Below are 23,628 nucleotides of genomic sequence, written 5' to 3' on the forward strand. Positions count from 1 at the left end.
TTCCTCATACTGTCTGTCCGAATATACCTGTATTGACCCTCTGTCTGAAACGCTCCGTTTTAGTGCTCTTCAACGGAATTTTGTGCTAGGCACCAGCTTGGGTCCATGTTTACTTCCTGTCAGTTCATGTCATTCACAAACACTGCAACAGGAAATAAACTGGGACACATTTAGAATGTTTACATTTAAAACTGTGAAATGGTGTAAATATTGTAGACTTGTGACATCACAAATGGACAGAAATCCTGACGGCTTGTTTCAAAGACACAATTTCTGAATACGGGCTGTGTGTATTTCTCCATGGATTGAGTGTTTTGACACTTAAACCTGCTTTATAATATAAAAGACATGAAAATCTCACTTTTTACAATATGGGACCTTTAAGAAAAGCTAATATCTTAAAGGTCGATCTAAAAAGACAGTTTACGGCTTCAGCTGTCAAGAGCTGATTTAAGCGAAACCTTTTAGATTGCATGATGCTTTCTGACTTTTACTATCACAACTAATGCTGAAAACAGTACTCGATCAAAAGCTTAGATAATCGATCATTTTCAACAGAAAATTCACAACAGTTTTGGTCATCAATTTATCATTTAAAGGTCCCATGTTGTAAAAAGTGAGATTTTCATGTCTTTTTTTTTATTATAAAGCAGTTATAATAACCTTTAAGTAGTTATATTTTAGACTTACAAACTTTTCAAACTTTAAAGTTTGTGTTTACGAGGCGCACCTGAAGGCACCAAAAGTCTCGGTCAATTAGTGGAGTTTAGACAGTGAGTAGAGGAGCGCCTGTAGTCGGTCTGTGAGCTCCACCAATGACCAGCTAAAAACGCCCCACTGCTCCGACTCCTCAGATCTGCAGGGGTGGGGGAGTCCAACAAGTTTTGAGGATTTGGGACTTTTTGGAGAGAAAAAAAAACATGGGATTCGAGCTGGACCGCTTCAAGGGCACCGTGGACCCGGATTTCAAATGCAACTTGTGCAACAAAGTCCTGGAGGACCCGCTGACGACTCCGTGCGGTCACGTCTTCTGCTCCGGCTGCGTGCTGCCCTGGGTCGTCCAGCAGAGCAGCTGCCCGGTCCAATGCCAGCGCATCTCCACCACCAAAGAGCTGAACCACGTCCTGCCTCTGAAGAACCTCATCCTGAAGCTGGACATCAAATGTGACAACCACGCGAGAGGCTGCGACGCGGTGGTGAAGCTGCAGCATCTGGCCGCGCACGCCGAGATGTGCGACTTCTCGCCGGTTAAGTGCAGGAATAAAGGATGCGACGCGGTGCTCAACCTGCGGGACTTGGATGTGCACATGCGGGAGACGTGCGAGTGGAGGCCGGTGGGGTTGTGCGAGAGCGGCTGCGGCTTGACGCTCAGCCGCAAAGAGCAGCTGTTAGACAGCCACTGCTGCCTGAGAGCCCTGAAGCTGCACAACGGAGCGCTGCACTGCAAGATCATCAGCCTGGACAGAGAGTTCAAGAAGCAGACTATTAAAGCCAACAAGAGAGAGAAGACGCTGCTGGCGCAACTTTCCGCCGTGCACAGCGAGCTGCAGATGACAGCTCTGAAATATCAGAAGAAATTCACCGAGTACAGCGAGAGGATCGACTCACTCACCCAGACCGTGGCTTTCTCCTGCAAGGTGAGTTATAGTAGCACTCTTTTCTACTTTCAGGGAGCTCATGCAACTTTTTTCTCCCCCTCACTTATCTCCCTGTCACTGAGGGGAAAACCTGAAATCTAGTTGTATAAATTAAACAAAATAAAAAGAAAACAGCAAACCATACACAAATATATGTTTCTGAATGATTCCCAAAAGTTAATTCTGATAGTGCAGACAAAACATGTATCAGCAAATTATATTTTTCTACTTTCAAGGAGCTCAAGCAACTTTTTCTCCCCCTCACTTATCTCCCTGTCACTGAGGGGAAAACCTGCATTTTAATAGTGTAAAATACATAAAATAAAAAGAAAACAGCAAACAATACAAAAAAATATATGCTTTTGAGTGATTTCCAAAAGTTAATTCTGATAGTGTAGACTCTTCTACTTTCAAGGAGCTCAAGCAACTCCCCCCCCCCCCCCTCACTTATCTCCCTGTCACTGAGGGGAAAACCTGCATGTTAGTAGTGTAAAATACATAAAATGAAAAGAAAACAGCAAACAATACAAAAATATGTTTCTGAATGATTCCCAAAAGTTAATTCTGATTGTGTAGACTCTTAAATATGTATCAGCAACATATATTTTTCAACTTTCAGGGAGCTCAAGCAACTTTTTCTCCCCCCTCACTTATCTCCCTGTCACTGAGGGGAAAACCTGCATTTTAGTAGTGTAAAATACATAAAATAAAAAGAAAACAGCAAACAATACAAAAATTTGTTTCTGAATGATTCCCAAAAGTTAATTCTGATAGTGGTCAGCAAAATATATTTTTCTACTTTCAGGGAGCTCAAGCAACTTTTTTCCCCCTCACTTATCTCGCTGTCACTGAGGGGAAAACCTGCACTCCAGTAGTATACAATACTTAAAAAAAAAGAAAACAGCAAACACTACAAAAATATGCTTTTGAGTGATTTCCAAAGATTAATTCTAGACAAGTTTTCTCCTTAAATATGTATCAGCAACATATTTTGACCCATCTTAACTGACATCCTGGTCTCAGGGGCAACTTTATATACTTTCTCAACATGTTTGTTTGCTCTCTGGGACTCACTATCCCAGTTTACTGCTCCTCCAAGTTGTTTGGATAGTTGTTGTTTTTTAACTACACCCCTGATGAAACTTTTTTTTAGGATTTATCTGAGGGATTTGTCCTGCTTGCTTGCATGGAACAAAAGTTTCCAGGAGTCCTCCAGTGCTCAGGAGTTGTGTTTCTTCACTGTCTGCCTGCTCTGAGACATGGATGTCAGCTGTGCCTCTGGCCGGCCAGCTGGCAGTCAGTGGGGGGAGGGCCAAATATTTACTGCTGTTCTGTACACAACAAGAGCCAGGTTCCAGTTATATTGCCTCTTGCTCGCAGCATGCTTGTTTTAAGGCTCTCTGTCATCGGATGTTTGCCCCTTTTCCCCCCCTACACAATCATAACAAATTAGTATCATGGATGTAGCAGAGTTACTGTTGTGGAAGAAGGTGAATATACAACACAGTTTCACCGCAGTTCGTGAAATAGTCATGAAATTTAATCTGTTTGATTCGTGTACATAGACACGGATTGGCCTTTTTTTGTGACGCTCGGCACGACTTTCAACAAACTATTTTTAGTGCTTTTTCTACTAATTTCCGCTCCGGTCTTTTCAAAATAAAACTACTTAGTTAGGTTTAGGAAAAGATTGATTTCTACGAATTTCCGCTCTGGTCTTTTCAAAATAAAACTACTTAGTTAAGTTTAGGAATAGATCGCAGTTTGGGTTATAATAACTCTGGAAGTGCCGTAACTTAAGTACGGAAGTTACGAGACAAACAAATCAACTTTAACTTCTGGTTTCACACAGGACACTAACGCCGGTCTCCTGGGTGAAAGTCCTGTGTTTTTTGTTAGCCGGTCTTTCTACTCCCCTTTCACAATTACGTGGATTACATACAAATTGATTTCATTCTGACCATCATATTTGTGTACTGTATGTACACGAATCAATACATCAAATTTCGTGCCTATGTCACAAACTGCTGTGCCATTGGGCCGGAATATCAGCATTCAAGGGGCTGAAAGGCCTTTTAAAAATCCCAGAGTTGTGTGGCTACACTGCACACAGTGATGATGAGACATATAGGTGATAAAAGATGTCTGCATGGTCACTGGTTAATAATGAATCTAAATCTGTGGGAAAAAGTCCAGGAACCTCTGGTGTAACGGTGTTTTATGGTTTCAGATTTAAAAAGCCATTGCCTCCTGTAATGACCAATTATCAGCATCATAAAGGATGCAGGAGTTCATAAGTCAGTTAATGAATTGAATTAGTGTATGGTGGTTGCACTGCTGCTGTGATCAGCGGAGGGGAGTGGTCCCGCTGTAATCAGGCTTAGAGTTATAAAATGTGCCCGAGAACAGGAGGAGGAGCTTTATGCTGACAGTGTTACATGAAGTAATGTGGATGAATGGGACCCTTTCTTGGATTTTGTCCACCTCCTTAACGCAGCAGTGGGTAGAAATGGAGCAAATATGATTCTATAAAACAGTCACTATATCCTGACAGTGGTGTGTGAGACAGGTAATCTGAAAAAAAATCATGTGCCTCTGTGTCCTCCGGTGCTCCTAATGGCATCTGCAAGATTTCACAGACCGGAGGAAAACAACCAATCAGAGCTGAGCTGGAGTCTGCCGTCTCTGAGCAGCTGTCAATCACTCGCAAACTCCGATCAAACAGTCAAACCTGGCAGCGCTGATAAAACATGGCTGCCGGGTCACAAACTTTCTCATTTTACAGCTAAACAGTGCACTACAAGATGTTTCTGAAAACATTTGAGGTGAGAAATAGGCATTACAGTAACAGAATATTGATTAATATTTGATCAGCGCTGCCTTGTTTGACTGTTTGATCAGAGTTCGAAAGTGATTGACAGCTGTCTCCGTTGAATGAACAGCCAATAGGAACGCTCTCTCTCTCCGAAATGACCTGCGATTGGCTAAAGTCTCCCATCACGGGCTGGATTTGTTAAACCCATGAGCCATGAGAAGGTGCAGAAGTCTAGTTTTCTCTCAGAACACTTGAATTACAATATGCTGAAAGGTTATTATGGAATTTTTGCCCAATGATGCCAAAAACATTCTGCCTACTGAAGCTTTAAGTCCCAATTTTTTATCACTGAATTTTCTTACTCAGTTTCTCACACATCTTGAACATCTTGTTTAAGTGACGTCTTTCACTCCTCTCTCATTTTTTTTCTTCTTCTTGGTGGTTTCATTTCTTCGTTTATGGACTCAGTTCCCAGCAAAATGTGTTCCGGTAGACTGGTAAATTGCGCATCAAAAGGCACCGATGCGGGGAAATGGTGAAATCGCTCATGCTGGTGTACAGAAGCTCGCTGGGCCTGCAGCACAGCTGGTTATCATAGTTCACTTGACAGCGGCGTTTCAGTCCCGTACCGTTGAGATATATATACGTTCAGTCTATTAGCGCCACTAATGTTAACAGAGGGAATAAAGTCCCTTGTTCTGAAACGCCTTGAACACGGGAATTGTTCCGGAAATCATTCACATAAGCGAGAGAGAGAGCAGGTCGGGAGGAGAGGGAACTACATTTTGTGGATGATGTGGTTTTGTTGGAAAGCTTTTTTTTTCTTATTCTAGAAAGGCTCATTCATGGGGTCCAGTCAAGCAGAGAGCAGGATTGTTTGGTGGGAGAGCCATGGCAATATGAACCGAAGCATCACAAGTGGGATTAGGCAGGGCTGCCACTGAAACTCTCTCAGAGCCTAGCTTCCTTTTTTGTGATGTCATTGATCAATTGTTATCAGATTCGGTGACATTTATTGCCTATTAAACCTCTCCCGCAGGAATATTTTGGCTTGTCAAAGCAGCAAAAAGCCCAGGTAACGACATTTATGATGGCTCTGTTCCTTTTGAAGCCACGCTAGTGAGCCAGCATTCACAACGCCGTGAACCTGGAACAGCTAAATGGAGTGCATCCGTTACTAGCCAGTGTTTCACAAATCCGAATTTTCCTCGGTGAGAAGTGTGTGATGCAGATTTGTTGTGACACATTTCTTCCTCGAATGACTGTCAAAGAGGGAATACAGGCCCATCGTGACGGGTAACCTACTTTAGTTTGTTTTTGCGTCTCCGTCGCTTCCTCGGCTTCCTGAGCCAGATTTTAATGTCTTCTTTTAATATCCAGACAGCGACTGTGAGGGAGATCAGGATGACCTGGCTATGTGGAAATAACTGACTTGAGTTTCCAATAATAGTCCTAACACTTTTTTTTTTTTTTAGACATCTTCAGTGAGTGCAGCCAGAGTAATAAAACAAAGCAAAAACAAAAAGGCTCAGATCTCCCTCTGGTTCACTTCAGGGCTGTCACACTTTCCATTCAGCCTCAGATCTCCGTTCTGAGCCGAGCTCCTTCTTCAGCTGTGCGCCGATGACAGTGTTTGCGCTACTTGATGCGATAAAGAGTGTCTATCAAAATCACAAGACATCAAACAGATTAAGCCTCCATTGAATTTGATTTGGGTAATCATGGGCTCAATCTGATAAGGTTAATTGTGGTCTATTTTTAAAAGCACGAATCTGTGAGATAATTTAACAGAATAATGTAGCCCATTAGTTATCTCCAGCGCATGGGCGTCAATTAAATATGACAGAGATCACATCAATGAAAGCTGTCTAGAAGTCACTGACAACATGAGTATTGGCTTTTTTTTTGGAAGTAACCCTTCAAAGAAAGACATTTGATTAAGCTGCTGCTTCCTTTACATTAGAGCAGAGTAATATATCAATATTATAGCGATATCGTGATATGAGAATAGACATTGTCATTCAGAAGTGTTGTCTTTTCCTGGTTTTAAAGGCTGTAAAACAGTAAAGTGATATATAGTGGCAGTATTGGTATTGAGGTATTTGTTAAAAAGATATTGTGATATTTGATTTTCTCCATATCGCCCAGCCCTACTTTACATACATATAATAACAATAATGCTCTAATTGATTTGAAATCTCCCATACAACATCCTCCACAATCTGAAATTTCAATGACCAGGCCACTGAGTTTCCACTTCTTAATAACAGGCCTAGGGCTGCAACTAATGATTATTTTTATTGTCAATTAATTCGTCAATTATTTTCTTGATTAATCGATTAGTTGTTTGGTCTATCAAATCATCATAACCTTTATTATATAGGTATATAGCGCTCCGCGTGTCCGTCCGTCTTTCCGTCCTTCCGTCCGTTCGCGTGTCACACTTTAGTTTCCGGAGCAGAACTCGAAAACTATTTAACTTAGGAACTTCAAATGTTGGTCTGATGGTTGACAGTGTGGTTTAGTTGTGCCTTTTGGGAGTTAGAAGTCCATGGTGCCTAAAATTTTTGAAATTTTTCCAAAAGGGCAAAACCTTTGGCCCTACTTAAGCAGGGGTCAAGCAGTGAGCGGGGGTATGTGAGCCATGCTCACTTTTGCCCTTTTCAAATAGGGAGTCACATTGAGATTAAAACCTCTTTTTAAAAGTGAGACATAGCCAAGACGGGGTCAAACAGCAGTATCCAACACATAACAAGACAACAACATTGAATCACAGAAGCAACAATAGGTACGTCAAAGTACATTACAGCATACAGCGCATTAACAGGGCAGCATTTTGGTCATGTGTTTGTTAGTTAATTGAAGCAACTGCAGTTAGCAGTGAGCACTTCCTTTATTCTATGTTTAAAATCATTTAAAGAGTTAAGGGTCTCAGGTTTAAGCTTGGCCTTCAGATCGTTCCAGGGCCGTAGTGGAACAGGCTTGTTTTGTCAGATTTGTGTGACCTGAGATTATAACTATGTCAAGATGACGTCCTCAAATGTCTTGTTTTGTCCACAACTCAAAGATATTCAGTTTACTGTCATAGAGGAGTAAAGAAACCAGAAAATATTCACAATTAAGAAGCTGGAATCAGAGAATTTTCACTTTTTCTTTCTTAAAAAAATAATCAAACCGATTTAATCAATTATAAAAAAATAGTTGGCGATTATTTAATAGTTGACAACTAATCGATTAATCACTGCAGCTCTACACAGGCCAATAGTTTGTGAATCAATATTTTCCTTTTTCATTCAGTATGACTTTACCCCCACTATAATTAGATACACGAGGCAGACGGAGGGGAAGCAGTTTGATGCAGGACAGACTCGGAAAGTGTGACTGGTGCTGAGGTGAAGGCTCGTGTGCCAAGTCACCAGTTAGCAACGTTTCACTGCCAGCATGCCTCCTTCCTCAGAAACAAACCGCCCCGTTCTTCTTTTCCCATTAAAGTTAATGCTAAACGTTTGTTTACTTGACATAGCTTCCCCCACCACAAGTGATGTCAGCGTGATAATTTGCCTTTCTGGTGGTAAGGACATGTTATTTTTTATCACCTAGGCATACCTTTATGTTTAAGTAAATACACAGCCTCCTGGAAGAGATTCACTTCATTTCTTAGGGATTAGAGCGTTGCCAGAGTGTTCACAGATGTGGAAAAAAATCGCTCCTTAATTACTCTGAGTTCATTTTAATGGGTCTCGCGGACAAAATGTTAAAAAACACCTTTAAAATCCCTCTAATTTGTTTTGAGGCTTGTGGCCGATTCAGTTTAACTCAAGTTAATTAACTGGCCCGGTACTTTTTTTGCTTTTATTTGTCAACTCAGTTTTCACTTGATGCCCAACTGTCTACTTGTTGACAGTAACGGCTGTAGTCACCTTAATGTGGAAGCATGTGTCGCTAATGCCGCCGTGACACGCGGTGCAGGAGTGCACATTCCTGAATGGCCTGACATGCACATGGTGGTCTTTTTAGAATACACTTTTCAGGACACTGTACATGCCAAGCTTTTATATTTAGGCTCTCTATGTCGCAGCATACTGGAGTGGCAGCTGAAATTATGTTACCTCATAACTCCCCTCTGAGTCCCGCTTGGAAAAAACAGATTAAGAGCTGACTGCGAGTTTCCCAGAGGTTTTCATGTCATGTTGCCACTGAGTAAGAGGTCCTCTGGTGTATTAATTTACATAGGATAACAGTTTGTGAGAGGGAAGGGCGGTTGGCTCTTCGGGCCGGTCACATCAGAGAGTGCTGAGGGGTAGGGCTGAACCATTTCAGGAAAATATTCAATTGCTTTTTGTTTTACCAATATTGGGATTAGCAATTTAAATTGTGATCATTTTTTCTTTTTATAAATTAAACTCTAGCCCTACTGTTTTAAACAATATAATTGGTACCAAGCATAATCAGCAACACATCTTGTTTCTAGATTAATTGAATCACATCAAATTTCTTTTTTGAGGTCCTGTAAGAGATCTTTCTTCAAACCAGTCAGTTGGAGAAAAGGACAATTTTAAATAATCCTGTTAGTTTTTTTATACAATAACAATTTTTAGTCCACATTTAAGATATTAGCATACATTATTAGACTGGTATAGAGTGCTTCAGGGATGACGTATTTTTGTAGGCCAACCAGGAAGTTAGCATCGCCCTGGTTCCCTCGACAAAAAGTCAATGGTATTTTTCCATTGGGTTTTAGATTATTGCATAAAATAAACTCTGTGGCAAATAAACATTTATAATACTTCCACATTTAGTTCCATTAGATAATCTCCACAAATGAACACCACTTTTATGTCTTTTTGAAGCGTGAACGCAATCGGCAGAAGTAAAACGCATGTTAGCTTGTTAGCAACCGCCTTTTTCTAAGACATGTAAAGGCTTCAAAATTCACGACTGGGGTTATTTATTGGCGTATTTTATTATAGAACATAACGTTAAAATCTCTTAAACTTGTTTTAACCACAGACCTTATTTCAGGCATCTAACTAAAACCATTGACTTCCGGACAAGGGAACCGGAAGCGCTAACTCATTTATAGGTTTTAGGACTCATTCCTGCAGCACTCAGTTGCGTTGCTAGGCAACAGCTTGGGTCCATGTTTACTTCCTGTCAGCTTATTGTCATTCACATACACCGCAACAGGAAATAAACTGGGACACATTTACATGAAATTACCTATTAATAACAGCTGATATGGTAATAATGACAAACTCATGGAAGGTTACGCCCGAACAGTGTTTTGATATCCGACTAATGACCCCTAATGATACTGTTGACAGCTCAGCACTGTAGCTACTTAAGCCAACATTGGCTTCACAGACTAGCTGCTTCATAGCCCCGAGTCCGGGTTGGGGGTGGGAGGAGGTCAAGATTCAGAACTTTTTGGGTGATATTATCTTAAAATCTTTATATGACGTGCTTAAAAGTTTAACCATGAGATTCCAACAACTCTGTCCATCATCTAGCTTACACACCCGACAACCACAGAGCGAACCGTTAGCTACCTGTCTGTCTGAGTTAGCCGATTAGCTAAAATGTTTATTCCACCACTCTTTTGGTGTTTTTGTGTGGTCAGTGATGTTATCCTTGGCTGAACGTTAATTGTACAGACACAAGCTCAGAGAACTTATTAACTGCAGAACAAGTTCAGTCTTTGTTTTGTTTGGCTAACGCATAATTAACACCAATTAGCTTACAGGGAAGCAGAACATGCCAGCTGGGTGTAAAACTTTAATTTCCCACACCTTGGAAGAAGCTGTTATTTAATTTAACTCTTGCGATTTGAAAGATGCACTGTTTCAAACTGCGATTTTGATATAAAGTAAATTAATTGTTCAGCCCTAGTGAAGACATGAAGCCAGTTTTAGACTTTCATATCACCCCTTAATGTGTAGGGGAGGGTAATATTCACTTTCTCTTACTCCTACTCCTTGTTCTGTTTGTAATTTTATGTGTTTGAGTTAATAACTTAGATAATTTGTTCCTCTTTAAGTACCCTGTCGAGTCATTCTGTCTCTCACCTGGAGTTAAATATGGATTATTATGTTATAACCTCCTGCCATCTCTGTGTTCACGTGTCTCTCCTCTTGTCTGTCTGTATAGGAAGGCGAGACTAAAAGCTTGACGGTTGTCCTTCTTCGTGAGGACGGATCTCTGGGTTTTAACATCATAGGAGGAAGGCCATGCGCGGTAGGTTGAAAGCCGAGCGTCTCGGAGGTTTCATCTCCCCCCCGGTGATCAGCCAAGTGTCATATGGCGAGCCAGGAATGAATAGCATGTATACTAAAAGCACCACAGGCTCTCTCCGTACTGACTGACACAGCTTAGACAGTCATGCCATGTGTTCTCTAGCCTGTGGATAGATGGACCGCATCTATTAAGTTTTATTGTGTTTATATATTGGTCTGGTTTAGCGGATTTGGCATTACAGATTAAAAAAACTATAATTACTTTTATGGGAGTTAAATCTGGGATTTTGGCTTTTACCGCAGTTGTTTTGTCTCTAATTGAGGGGATTTTGGTGGTGAGGTAAACACAGAGGAGAGGAAAGGGTCTTTTTATCCCGGCCTGAACCTTTCACAGCCACTATGTTCTCTGCCTCGGGGCTCTGAAGCGAGTCATTAATGATGCCACACGCTCTGCTGAGTGAAGGGGTTGAAAATATCTCAACACTGGTTACAACTCTCATCCGTACATGGAGCTTCTTTCTGCAGCGGCAGTCTCATTGAAATGGTGTTCCCCGTATCGGTTTTCATCGGGACTGTACTCTACTGTTACAGAGCTGTTTTTCCACTCCCACACTGACGCACTTTTCTGCAGCGACATAGATTATCATAGTAAAACTTTTTTTATAGCGGGGAAACTATAAAAAGACATAAAAAGCTGTGTTTTTCACAGGAGTCCACGGTCTCGTAGATTTGCGACCTTTCTCGCTCTCGTGACAGAACCATGTATCAAACCCGACCATAAGAGAGCAGAGATAATACTTGGCTTTCGCTTTCCCCTGCTAGCCTCAAATCAGCAGTATAAGAAGCTATTCATTAAAATGGAAATAGCTAATATCCCCGTAGCCTTTGACACATGCGTTTCATGTGGCTGTTATGCTGGCATGGCTTGGTAAGAGCAATCAGCTGCCAGGTTTTGTGGTCTCTGGGAAAGGGCTAGTTTGTCTACAGCTCTGAAGATGGAAGAAGTAAGCTTGTCAAAAAAAATTAGCTGCAAAGCACTGCCGCGTTTAACACTGAAGTGTACACGACGCCCCTGAAAGAGGAAGCAGACCAGAAATGATTAATTAGAGTTAGCGCTGTGACTTCTGAGGTTTCTTTAAGTGTCCCATTTAAGTTGCAGTCGTGTTGCACAGCTCAGCAGGAGTGTAGAAGATATTTTCATGTGGTTTTTAAAGAGAGCGCTGATAGAGATGTTAGCAGTCTTGGCTCTGACTCTGGGGTCAGGGCCACAGTGTTAGATGGAGTCTACCTCATGGCCATCCAGTATGTCCACATGCCCTTTTGCAGGCCAGGAAGCACCTTATGTCCACACTCAAGGGCAGGGTTAAAGGGTCGGTTCACCCAAATTTCAAATACTTATTTTTCCATTCACCTCTACTGGTATCTAGCCTTCCAGATATTTTTGGTTTCATGTGCCCAGAATTTGAGATACTCGCCTCTGAAATTGCAGCTTCCTAGGGGTGTAAGAAAATATTGATGCACATGATTATCGAGATATATTATGTTGTGCGGTACTGTATTGATTCTCCAAAACACAGTGTAGATTTAATTAACCTCTTAAAGCGGCCTGCCACTAGACCATTATTTGATCTTTCCGAGGCTGTAGCGGGCTCATTCTTAAAGCTACATCATATGAAACTAGAACACCAACCATGTCATACTAGCTCGTCGCGAATGAGGCTAAATAACACTCCAAAGTCAAGCAAAATTTTGGAGGGGAAAAACTAACATGACGATTTTCTTCCGGAGTTCCTTGACCTCTGACCTCAAGATATGTGAATGTAAATGGGTTCTATGGGTACCCACGAGTCTCTCCTTTACAGACATGCCCACTTTATGATAATCACATGCAGTTTGGGGCAAAAACCACGCAGTTTTTTCACATGCGGTATAAATGTGTTATTTTTGCTTATTCTAAAAAAGTGTATTTCTGGTGTGTTCTTGTTTATACTATTACAGTTTTCCTAAAACTAAAATATATCGCCGTGCTTACAGTATCGCAATATATCGAATCGTTACCCCAGTATCATGATGCGTATCGTATCGTCAGATTCTTGCCGATACACAGCCCTACTTCCTATATGAAAACTGCTGACAGTGAAATCTGTGGATTCATCTGAGTAACTTGTAAATTACTTCTGGAAAGACATGCTGCTATTCAATGCCATTCACTTTTCAGTGTTTTGAGCAACACAAACTACACTCTGTTCACCTCCATTTTATTGGGATGGCACAAAAAAACTGAAATTATCTGCATCCACAGTTAGGACGATCAAATAAGTTTTCTTCTTATTTGGGTGAACTGACCCTTTAACTTGGGATACTCACAATATGTATTTGTTTGGTGGGGGCAAACTGCAAATTTTTTTCATGGTTTTTAAAAGTAGCGTACATATGTTTTATTGAGAGATGAATTAAATACTTCTTTTGTTTTGATGTCAGCACTAAACTTCGACGATTTTGTCCTTAACAATCAGAGCACTGTTGTTGTTATTATTGTCCAGACACTAACTGCAATTTATTCCACAGGACGACAATGACAGCACTTCGAATGAGGGGATCTTCGTATCCAAGGTCATCGAGGAAGGTCCGGCGGACAAGGACGAAGGCCTTCAGATCCACGACAGAATACTAGAGGTATGTGGCCTACGCTGTAGTGTTTCATATGGAGGAGGCTGCTGTAATGTAGACGGGGGAAGTTGGATTACGTGACAGCTGCTGTCTGCCTTATTAAGATGACGACAGCGAGGAAGCACAAACTCACCACTCAATATTTATGTTCCTGTGACTTTTGAAAATTAAACTCCGGCTGAAAGCAGCACGTCGGATGAGCATTTACATTTTGTGGGCTTTTATTTCAGCTCAAGAAAGTAAATCCTGCAGACAGTAAACGCTTCAACGTATACTTCTACCAATCAACACTCAGGCGGCGGGTTCGTTAAGTGCACTGCAGATAGACAGATTAAACCTGAGGCAAGGCTGTCTTGTCTTGCTGAGTGAGAAAGAGCCCCTGTGTTCACTTCCTAGCTGACGAATCCTTCATGACAGAGCTGCCGTGTAGCATCCTCCTCTCGCCTTTAAACAGAATCTCATGTGGAAAGGCCAGCTCGCCCTGAGGTCAGCTTGACGGATGCGTTGAAAAACTCAACATCACAAAGGTTGCTTTTATAGAGCAGTTGTCGAGCAGAGTCGCAGCACAATGGCCGCATTGAGTGGAGATGTTTATGTGGATTGCTAGTGTGTATTACCGCGTGCCGCAAGATGACAAATATGGTTTGTCGCCGGCTTTACTGTCAAACCTCAGTGAAATTGCCCCCGTAGCATTTGGACGGGCGCATCGCTCGCAGAGATGTTTGTGGAAAGTGTTTACAAGAAAGGAATATCCGACATCTGGACTGCGTTGATCACTCTGTCATTCGTGAAGTCAATACAAAGATGCCACAAGTCCTCTGGCACGAGCTATGCTTCTAAATATTGTCCCTGTAATTACGGCAACACTATAACTAAGATGTGACATGTTAGTCCTCCGTTATAATCTCTTCCAGTACACAATCAAAGCTCTTTGCAACTGGAGATCCCCCCTCAACAAAGGGCAGGTTGATCCAGCGATCCTCTCCTCGTATCCTGGTGACTTGAGGCCGACAAGTGACTCTAAGTGGGCCACAAGCTGATGAGCGAAGAGCTCACATGTCACATACGAGCGGAACTAAATATGTGTATCTTTGCGTGCATCTGCAGTGTCTGTTTTTATGAGCTTGCGTGCATGTGTTTGCCTCGGCGCGTGTGAATGTTGGGGAATCATGTTAATGGGCCGGATGTTGATGTATTTGGTTACTTTAGAAGATATCTTTCGTGTTGAGATAGCCATTCACCCTTTAAAGAGTGTAGAGTACAGATTTTGCTTTAGGATAATTCTGCACATTTGAGCTATTGTAGTTGAAGTCACAAAATCTCTCCGATGAGGAGGAACACATGAGCGGAGAGGACGCGGAGAGCCTAAGGAGGTAGCAAAGCACCCTATTAAGTGACCTTTTTCTTTTCAAGAGGTGAGGGATTAGTAGACAAAAAGCAACATAATAAATCATTCAGCCATTGAACTAGACATGTATAGACAGTTCAGAGCTGTCGCTCCACATTTGGCGCTTTTCATCAGGTGGGAAACCCGATAGCGAAGGTGGTTCATGTTTCCAAGTCTCCCTCTTTGTTAGCTGGCTAAAGCAAAAAAGTTCCATGTCATGGTTTCTCAGACCACAATAAGAAATGCAACGTCATAACGACATGCTCGCAATTGTGTGGGTTGCGTCTTTAACCTTCGGGTCTGTGAACTCTGGTTTACAGTGGAGAATCAAAGCAATTTAATCCCTACCGCCCCAAAGGCAGTTTCATGTTCAGGTTTTGAATTTGCGGGTTGAAACCAACAGCTCGTAACTCCGACCTATTTAGCATCCTGTTTGTGTGGGACTCATCACACCTCAGGAAGTATGTTTTGTTTTTTTCTCAGGCAAATACTGTATGACATCAGTGGCTTTCACACACATTTGTAATGCATGGTTGATGATCTTTGCAGGAAAAGGTGTTTTCAAAGTACACCAGATGTACTCAAAGAAACCATAGGTGCTTTTAGAATGGCTAAAAGTAGTAAAACAAAAAATCAAACAGGATGTGAAGCTTTCTGTTGCGTTCACGGTTGCAGCCAACCATTACTTTCATAATCAGTCAATCTGTTGATCATTTTTTTTGGATTCATCTTTTAATTTTCCACTCTACCCGAAACCCAAGGTGATGTCTGCATAATTACTTTTGTCAGACTAACAGTCCCAAACCTTTTACAATGTGTGACAATTTGTGACATCACAAATGGACAGAAATCCCGACGGCTTGTTTCTAATACACAATTTCTGAATACAGGCTCTATGTATTTCCTCATGGATTGAGCGTTTCAATACTTTCACAGTATTTATATAGCACTTAAACCTGCTTTATAATAAAAAAAAAAGACATGAAAATCTCACTTTTTACAATATGGGACCTTTAAATGATAAATTGATGAATTTTCTGTTGAAAATGATTGATCATCTAAGCAATTGATCGAGTCCTCTTTTCGGCACTAGTTGTGATAGTAAAAGTCAGAAAGCATCATGTGCAATCTAAAAGGTTTTGCTTAAATCAGCTCTTGACAGCTGAAGCGGCAAACTGTCTTTTTAGATCGACCTTTAAGATATTAGCTTTTCTTAAAGGACCCATATTGTAACAAGTGAGATTTTCATGTCTTTTTATATTATAAAGCAAGTTTAAGTGATATGTAAATACTGTGAAAGTATCAAAACGCTCAATCCATGCAGAAAAACACACAGCCTGTGTTCAGAAATTGTGCAGTTGAAACAAGCCGTTAGGATTTCTGTCCATTTGTGATGTCACAAATATACAATATTTAGACCATTACATGGTTTTAAACATAAACATTCTAAATGTCTCCCAGTTTATCTCCTGTTGCAGTGTATGTAAATAACATCAGCTGACAGGAAGTAAACATGGACCCAAGCTGTTGCCTAGTAACCCAATTCCGCTGCAATTCCGTTGAAATGCGCTAAAACGGAGCGTTTCAGACAGAGGGTGAATACAGGTATATTCAGACAGACATTTTTATGAGAAAAAAAATAAAAAATGTTGAACATTAAAGCATGTAAACATGTTCTAGTAGAAACCCCAAATACAAGTATGAACCTGAAAATGAGCACGATATGTCCCCTTTAAAGCTGCATTTACTGATATTCTCTGGACAGTTGGGTTTCTGGCCACGTGATGAATTAAAGTGTATTATTCACTCTCCTACTAGCTCTCCCTTTGGTTGCCTAGCTTGCCAGATGTGCCACTATTTTTATTTATTTTTTTGCTGAAAACAGCTGCCTGCTGCAGCTGGAAACAAGATTGAAAGAGCGGATTTGTGGGCCAGAAAAGCAAAACAATGAGGGGAAAATAGGCCAAAATGCTTCATAGAGGCTGAGAGGAGCTGCAGAGTTGGGTGATAACTCTCAGGGGGTTTTCATCACCATGAGCGACTTCATTCAGTCACACAGGCATTTGTTCCACTTTAAATATAAACGTATTAATTGATTAGTGCAGCTTTAAAGATGAAATTGCTAATGTTTCATTTTTTAGCATCACCATTACAGTGGAAGGAAAATGTTTTTCTCCAACACATGCAATCGGGCTTACAAGCCTACAGAGGCAATAGTTTTGACAGCCATTCACAAGGCATAGCATTATCCCGCTGTGTAAAACCGCACTGTAAAAGAACAATCATATTACATGAAGCGGTGAAAAACACGTTCACCTGAGGAGGCAGAAAAACCACAGCCGCGGAGCTGTTTTCCCTTTCCTGTAGCGGAGGTGTTAGTTCCAGTAAGTCTATATGGATGTAACATGTACATGATGATCCACGGCTCGTCCTTCTATAACAGGCTCTTAGCGGGGGAGTGTGATAGCAGATGGCTGTCCTCTCACTGAGCTACAGGCTGGTATGAATCAGCGTATGAATGCCTCCTTGTTCAGCCGGACATTTTTTCTCATAAAAAAGCCCGAGCCGCTGTGTTTGCTTTCGCTCCGCGAGCTGAAAAGTCTTAGCACTCTGGTCAAGATCTGCCCGTGTTTGCCACCGGGATTTCATAAATAGGTTCTGATTCAGTGTTACGAGGGGATTGGTCGGGTATGAAGGGCTCTGCTCTGCAGCCCCGCAGCTTGTTCTTGTGTTGTCTTTACATATTTACCGTATAAATGTAATCCCAGCTTTCTTTTTTTCTCCCTTTCAATGTCACTTCACATTGAGCAATGCTGGAACTCTAGGCCAGAGTTTGTTGCTACGTTTCCCCCCACCCAACAAATTGACCTTCCACTTTCTTCAAGCCTCTTTGCTTGTGCAATACGACTAAGCCAATGTCACAATCCCAGGAATGGCCGTGCCTGAGCTCTCAGAGTGGAGGGGATGTTTTTTCCGTGTGTGGGATTTCTGAGTGTGAAAATAGGAAGAGAATGGAGACGCCTGGGCTGCTGTTGTAAATGTCGCCTTGTAAATCCTCAGCAAACATTCTCAGGTCACCGAGGGCGAACGGCAACAACTACTTTAAAATAAACTGCCATTGGGAGAAGCCAGTTCTAATATGGAGGACGGGGTTGAGTGTGTGCGGGAAGGAATGTGTCCCTGCCAAGACTATGTTTATATAAATATATACACTGGGTGTCATTTGAATTGAAAAGTGGTGATTGGAAGGCTAAAGGTCAACAGAACGACCTTTTCATTCAGTCGATACAACAAGGCGTCATGGAACATGGAGCAAAAATAACAGGCATGTTCGTGCCGGCACAGTTTTGTAATAGATGATGCGGGTTGTATTAGCTGGCAGTTACTAGTAACAATACATTGCAATGTCAACTTGTGCGATAAACACATCGCAAAAGACTGCGATATTGCACTTGGGGATTTTTTTAGTTACTTAAAAGAGAGTATCAAGAAAAGAATGTTAGAATTTATTTTAATTTTTTTAATTCAACAAGAAATTTGTTGTATTTTAGCAGAATACTGAAAGCAGTAGAAAGGCAGAACTGAGTAGACTTTAAAGGTCCCATATTGTAAAAAGTGAAATTTTCATGTCTTTTATATTATAAAGCAGGTTTAAGTGCTATATAAATACTGTTAAACTATCAAAATGCTAAATATACAGACAAATAAACACAGCCTGTATTCAGTAATTGTGCGTTTGAAACAAGCCGTTAGGATTTCCGTCCATTTGTGATGTCACAACTATAAAATATATAGATCATTACACGGTTTTAAACATAAACATTCTAAATGTGTCCCAGTTTATTTCCTGCTGCAGTGCATGTAAATAACATCAGCTGACAGGAAGTAAACATGGACCCGAACTGTTGCCTAGCAATGCAATTCCGTTGCAATTCTGTTGAAATGCACTAAAACGGAGCGTTTCAGACAGGAGGGTAAATACAGGTATATTCAGGCAGACAGTATGAGGAAAATAAAGTTTTTTTTTACATTACAGCATGTAAACATGTTCTAGTAGAAACATAAAATAAGTATGAACCTGAAAATGAGCACGATATGGGACCTTTAAAATCGGTTTATTTATCGCAAGTAATATCGTTATCTCGATATCCAACAATGTTATCGCATATTTTCCTCATATCGTGCAGCCCTAACTCTGTTTATTTAAACTGTTTTGAGATGCATAATGTATTTTTGCGTGATTGGCTCGAGGAATAGGAGGAATGTGGTGGAGAAATACCAAGGGTCACAATCAAGCGAGTCTTAAATGCAAACTAGGCTGCTCTAAATACAGAATTGTGTTATTGGCGAAGGATATGAAATTGAACCTTCATCCTGTAACTGGCTACACTCGGATCAGCTTTATTGTGTTTGACTCAACCCGTTCCCATGACCATATTGCTGCGGCTTATACTAATTATCAAAGAATCAATGGGCTTTCGGCCTTGTGGCTAAAGCTAACTCCATTGTAGATGTTTAAAACTTGAGGAAGAAGTAAGTTCATCTCATTAATACTGCAAAATATTGCATTTTTTTAGAGTAATTTCACGCCTCATATTCAAAAATGTGGAACTGTGACACTCCTCAAGGCGCCACATCTGCAGTTTCTTACTTGTCACTTGCTGTATGAGTTGCGAGGTTACCCACAGTGAGCCACTAAACACCTCCAACCTCCCCACAGTTACTTTAAGTGTCAAGTCACCGGAGCCAGAGACAGCGAAACCCAGCCGGATAGCACTTAGCAGTGACTGACAGAAAAGTGAAGTGAGCTGTGTTGGAGGTGGGTCCGAAGCTCGCATGTCAATGAGCCTTTGTTCCTTTTTCGGTGTCAGGGCCGCCATTCGAGAGCGAGTGAGATTTGGCGAGAAATTGGAAGCAAAACGCCGCTGCAAATTAGCTGCGTCACTTTTTCCTTTTAGACATTCCAGATATATTATTTTGATCCCTAGAAGGCTGATGACATAACGCGTAGTTTCATTATAGCTGATTCAGTAAGTGTTCAGTAATGTTCTCTATGTGGCATGTTGTACAAAAGTGGGATTTCACTAACACTTTCAGCGTGTGTGAGCTCTGAATGAGTCAACTAATTGTTATTTATTATTGCAGTTTTCATGTTATTTAGCATGTCACCAGTCCTCCTGGAGGAAAAACAAGAAACTGTCAGATTACAATTGATTTGTGTGATTGGCTTGGACCCCACTGTCACTAATAAGTTGTCACAGCACATGGCATCCTCAGCAGGGACATGTGCCAAAAGTTCCCCAGGCGTTATTTCTGACCCAGAGGGCGACGAGGAACAGACATAGGAGTTATTTCCCAAAGGGGGGATCACATGTTGTTTGGCATTCTTAGGCAAGAAGCAGGCCTTTGTCAGCCTCTTTATTGGATTTTGGCCCCTTGCGCAGGCAGCGTGTTTATTCCCCAGATGGGCAAGCCGAATGTGGCACTGCTCTGTTCCTCCTGTCTGGCCCCCATAGACAGGACGAATCCACCCCGGGCTAAGCAAAAGCCAATCCGAGCAGCGAGCCACATTCCTGTGCCCCGTGGTCCAGCTGAGGCAGCGAGCACAGGACATTAAATCAAATCTAACTTTAAAGAGTCCATAATCAGCTTCTGGTGGTAGCCGCTGCCCTATGCAGAGCTGGTTTTAAGAAGTGAGGACAAGCACACCTTTGTTTTCCGCTGCTCTATATGGGGAGGGGGGGGGAGTGAAAAAAAAAAAATGTTAAGATGTGGAGTCGTCTCAGTCGGGAGACGGTGTGAGGTGAGCTTATGCCTCGCTGCAGCCAGAAGGCCGCTTTTGTCTCCGTCCCCTCAACACACACCGAATATTGTATTTTCCACTCGGGGGTTTAAACAGCTTGCGTCCTCAAAGGCAGACCGGCGCTTGATGATTTTTGTGGAGACATACAGTCTGGGCCTACTGTAAGTGTGTTTGCTCTGCTCCAACACAGTCTCGCCGCGGCTCCTTGTTCACTGGAGCTAGAGGGTTAATTTATGGCTCCTAAAAGGTTTAAAGGGGGGGGCAGAAATAGACAGGTGTAATTAAGGCTAATTTTCCTGCCAATCAATCACTGGTCTTGTGTAAATGGATCAGTAACAATCGTCTCAGGTTGCTCTGCCAGCTGCTTCTCATGTCAGCCTGACCCCTCAAGCACAGACTGCCCACCGACTCCTAATTAACTACCCTCAATTAAACCCTAATAAGCTGATTAACAGACCCTTAGTTGTGCTGTAATGGCCCGTCGTTTCCTACCAGTACCCCTCTGAAATGCATCCTGACTGCAGCATGTTAATCACCGCCCACTCTCTCTCTCTGTTCCAACCAATGTCTCTCCCTCTCTCTCTCTCTCTCTCTCTCTCTCTCTCTCTCTCTCTCTCTCTCTAGCAGGGCAGACACTGGCTTAGCACACTTGACACAAGTGTGTTTCCATCTGGTTGAATTCCTGAGACAAAAAGTTTGAGGCAATTTTTAGATTGACGGACAGATAATCACAGTAAAGAGAGTCATTTGCAGTTTCCGCTTGTATGATCAATTTAAGATTTACATAACGTTTCCTAACAGAATCATGATAAGTGCCTCGGAATTTGGACAAAACTAGCAGGGCAAACCGTAAAAGAAAAATTGCTTTATTACAAGTAGTCACAAAGTCTAAGTCACAATAATTACAAAGAAACATACTCAAACATATGTACATACAGTAACCTAGTAAAGCCACAGATTATTGTTGATTCTCTGGTACATAACAATATCACCTCAAGGTCCATTTAGTAGCTGTTCTGGAGCTTTTGATCTTATAACATGATCTTCATCAGCAGATAGAAGTTGCCAAATTTCCACGGAAAAGAAATTTAAATAAAAAAATATTTCTGATCACTTTGAAGGTTCTCTATATACGATATCCAGAGCATTAATATAGCATCAAACAACACTTTTTTACGTAAAGATATAGAGGTGTAATGTCTACCTGAGCATTACCCCCGCCCCCCCCTCCAGGTTAACACTGTTAGCTCTGCCAGCATTGTTTGCCATCATTTTCACTGCTAGCACTGTGTGAGCCGTGTGGAGGCAATAGAAATGCTCCCAATCTCACATTTAGCACCTTTAACGACTTCTTGTCCATGTTGGCATCAATGCTGACAACATTTGAAAGCTCCAGAACAGCTACTAAATGGACCTTGAGATTATTTTGTCATTAGAGAGTTGTCAAGTTCTCATGTGAACATGGACATGGATTAGTTAAAGGACCAATATGTAATATATTTTCTGTAATAAATCATAAAATGACCATGCTAAATTTAAATACTGGCTTCTCCGACAACAACGCTACAACCAGTCTGTTTTCCAAATTTCCATTCCGGTCCAGAACGTCTGTTATTGTTTTGGATCGGTGAGATCCCGTCCACTGCCCATTTCGACACCCCGTTGCCACATATGAAATAAACACAGCCTTATGTATCCATGGAAGCGAGCTAACGAACTGGATCAACAGAGACAACGTTAACGTTTGATTCTACCCGACCTGAAAAGCACATCGGCACATCTCTCTGTGGTCCGCGTGCAGCCGGGTTATGAGACACACAGCCGGTGAAGCGATTCAGTCTCCCATTCACTGTCTACGGAGCAGCTCCAGACTTTATACCCTATGACATCACAAGTTTAGAGACTTACTTCTCTTGAAAGAGAGAAGCTCATGTTCACAAATATTGATTAATAAATGGAAATAACATACTGGAATTCTTATTTTAGGTGGTGTTCTCCTTTTAAGTATCCAGTTCCCTATACATTTCCATGTGTATTTTAAATAAGAACATATCAAATACCAATATATTCCTTACAAATTGACACCAATCTTTTCCGCAAGAAACCACTTGAGAGGCTGAGATGCTGTGCCACAGTTTAATATGTGTGTATCACTCCGGTCCCATGCCAGTCTTCTGTTCAACCACACCAGAAATAGCACAGCGATGTAGCTTTCTCAATATTTGAAGATGATCACAGTAGAGATCTCACAAGGGAACAACACAGAAATAGAAAAACAGTGGCACTGTCCTGAAAACCACCGGCTTTAATGAAAGCGCTGACAGTTTTCACCAGATGCGTCCTCCATTGTGTAGACCACAGTTTAAAACTCCCGTGCTCCTGCATTTAAGAAGCTGTAAATCTTTTCTGCTGCGGAGGAGCCAGCGATCTTCAAGGCTTCTCTTACTCATCTCCGTCTGCAGCTTCGGGGACAGTCAGCAGAAACGACTCTCGACAGTAAAATACTTCACCGTGGTGGTTTTGTCAAATAAACTAAAGAGTGCTTAGCGTTAGGCCTATATGGAGGTAGTTTATTCCACTTAGTGCTGATAGATAGCGGCATTATGGCAAACATAAAAACTAAATGGGTACTGGTGATTGAGGGGAATGCTCCATGGGGGAAATCAATTAAGTGGAGAAACAGGCTGCCACGCCTCAGTAGTAGCCTTAAATATAAATCACACAACACGCATGCAGCTTTGTTTGTAGATTTTCTATTGTTGGATTTCATAGGAAACTTTATTTAATAGAAAGCCAGCTGAACAATGCCTACAGTCGGATCTCTTTTGTCACAACTGGATTCTCGTGAGTCTGTTTTATGACCAGTACCAACATTGTGATGATACACGGAGGGACTTTTCCTATTTTATTGCACAGATTCCATCTCCAGCTAGTTGGCGGCAGCCACTGTGCCGCGCGTATTTGTTTCTATGGAAATGGCTATAGGCTGACAGTGATTTAGACTTGGTTTGTGAGGCATTGTGTGATCCAACATTGGTCCCTCAGCAGATTATAGGCTATAGATTTCCCTCATCCATCATAAT

At 41.6% G+C, this 23,628-nt stretch overlaps 1 protein-coding gene across 2 annotated transcripts in view; it reads left to right on the forward strand.

Moving 5' to 3' along the window:
- The first annotated feature begins 302 nt into the window (after positions 1-302).
- The window catches only part of pdzrn3b (PDZ domain containing RING finger 3b), a 121,201-nt gene continuing 97,875 nt past the window's right edge, over positions 303-23,628 (forward strand). The window contains exons 1-3 of one of the 2 annotated variants that reach the window (XM_074647178.1): positions 303-1,637; positions 10,600-10,686; positions 13,254-13,361. In XM_074647178.1, the coding sequence (XP_074503279.1) occupies positions 921-1,637; positions 10,600-10,686; positions 13,254-13,361 (912 nt within the window). In that variant the 5' untranslated portion in view covers positions 303-920. The remainder of the gene's footprint in view (positions 1,638-10,599; positions 10,687-13,253; positions 13,362-23,628) is intronic. The other variant, XM_074647261.1, reaches the window with a different exon arrangement.

This window comes from Sebastes fasciatus, chromosome 1 (assembly GCF_043250625.1).
Source record: "Sebastes fasciatus isolate fSebFas1 chromosome 1, fSebFas1.pri, whole genome shotgun sequence".
NCBI classification, from domain to species: Eukaryota; Metazoa; Chordata; class Actinopteri; order Perciformes; family Sebastidae; genus Sebastes; species Sebastes fasciatus.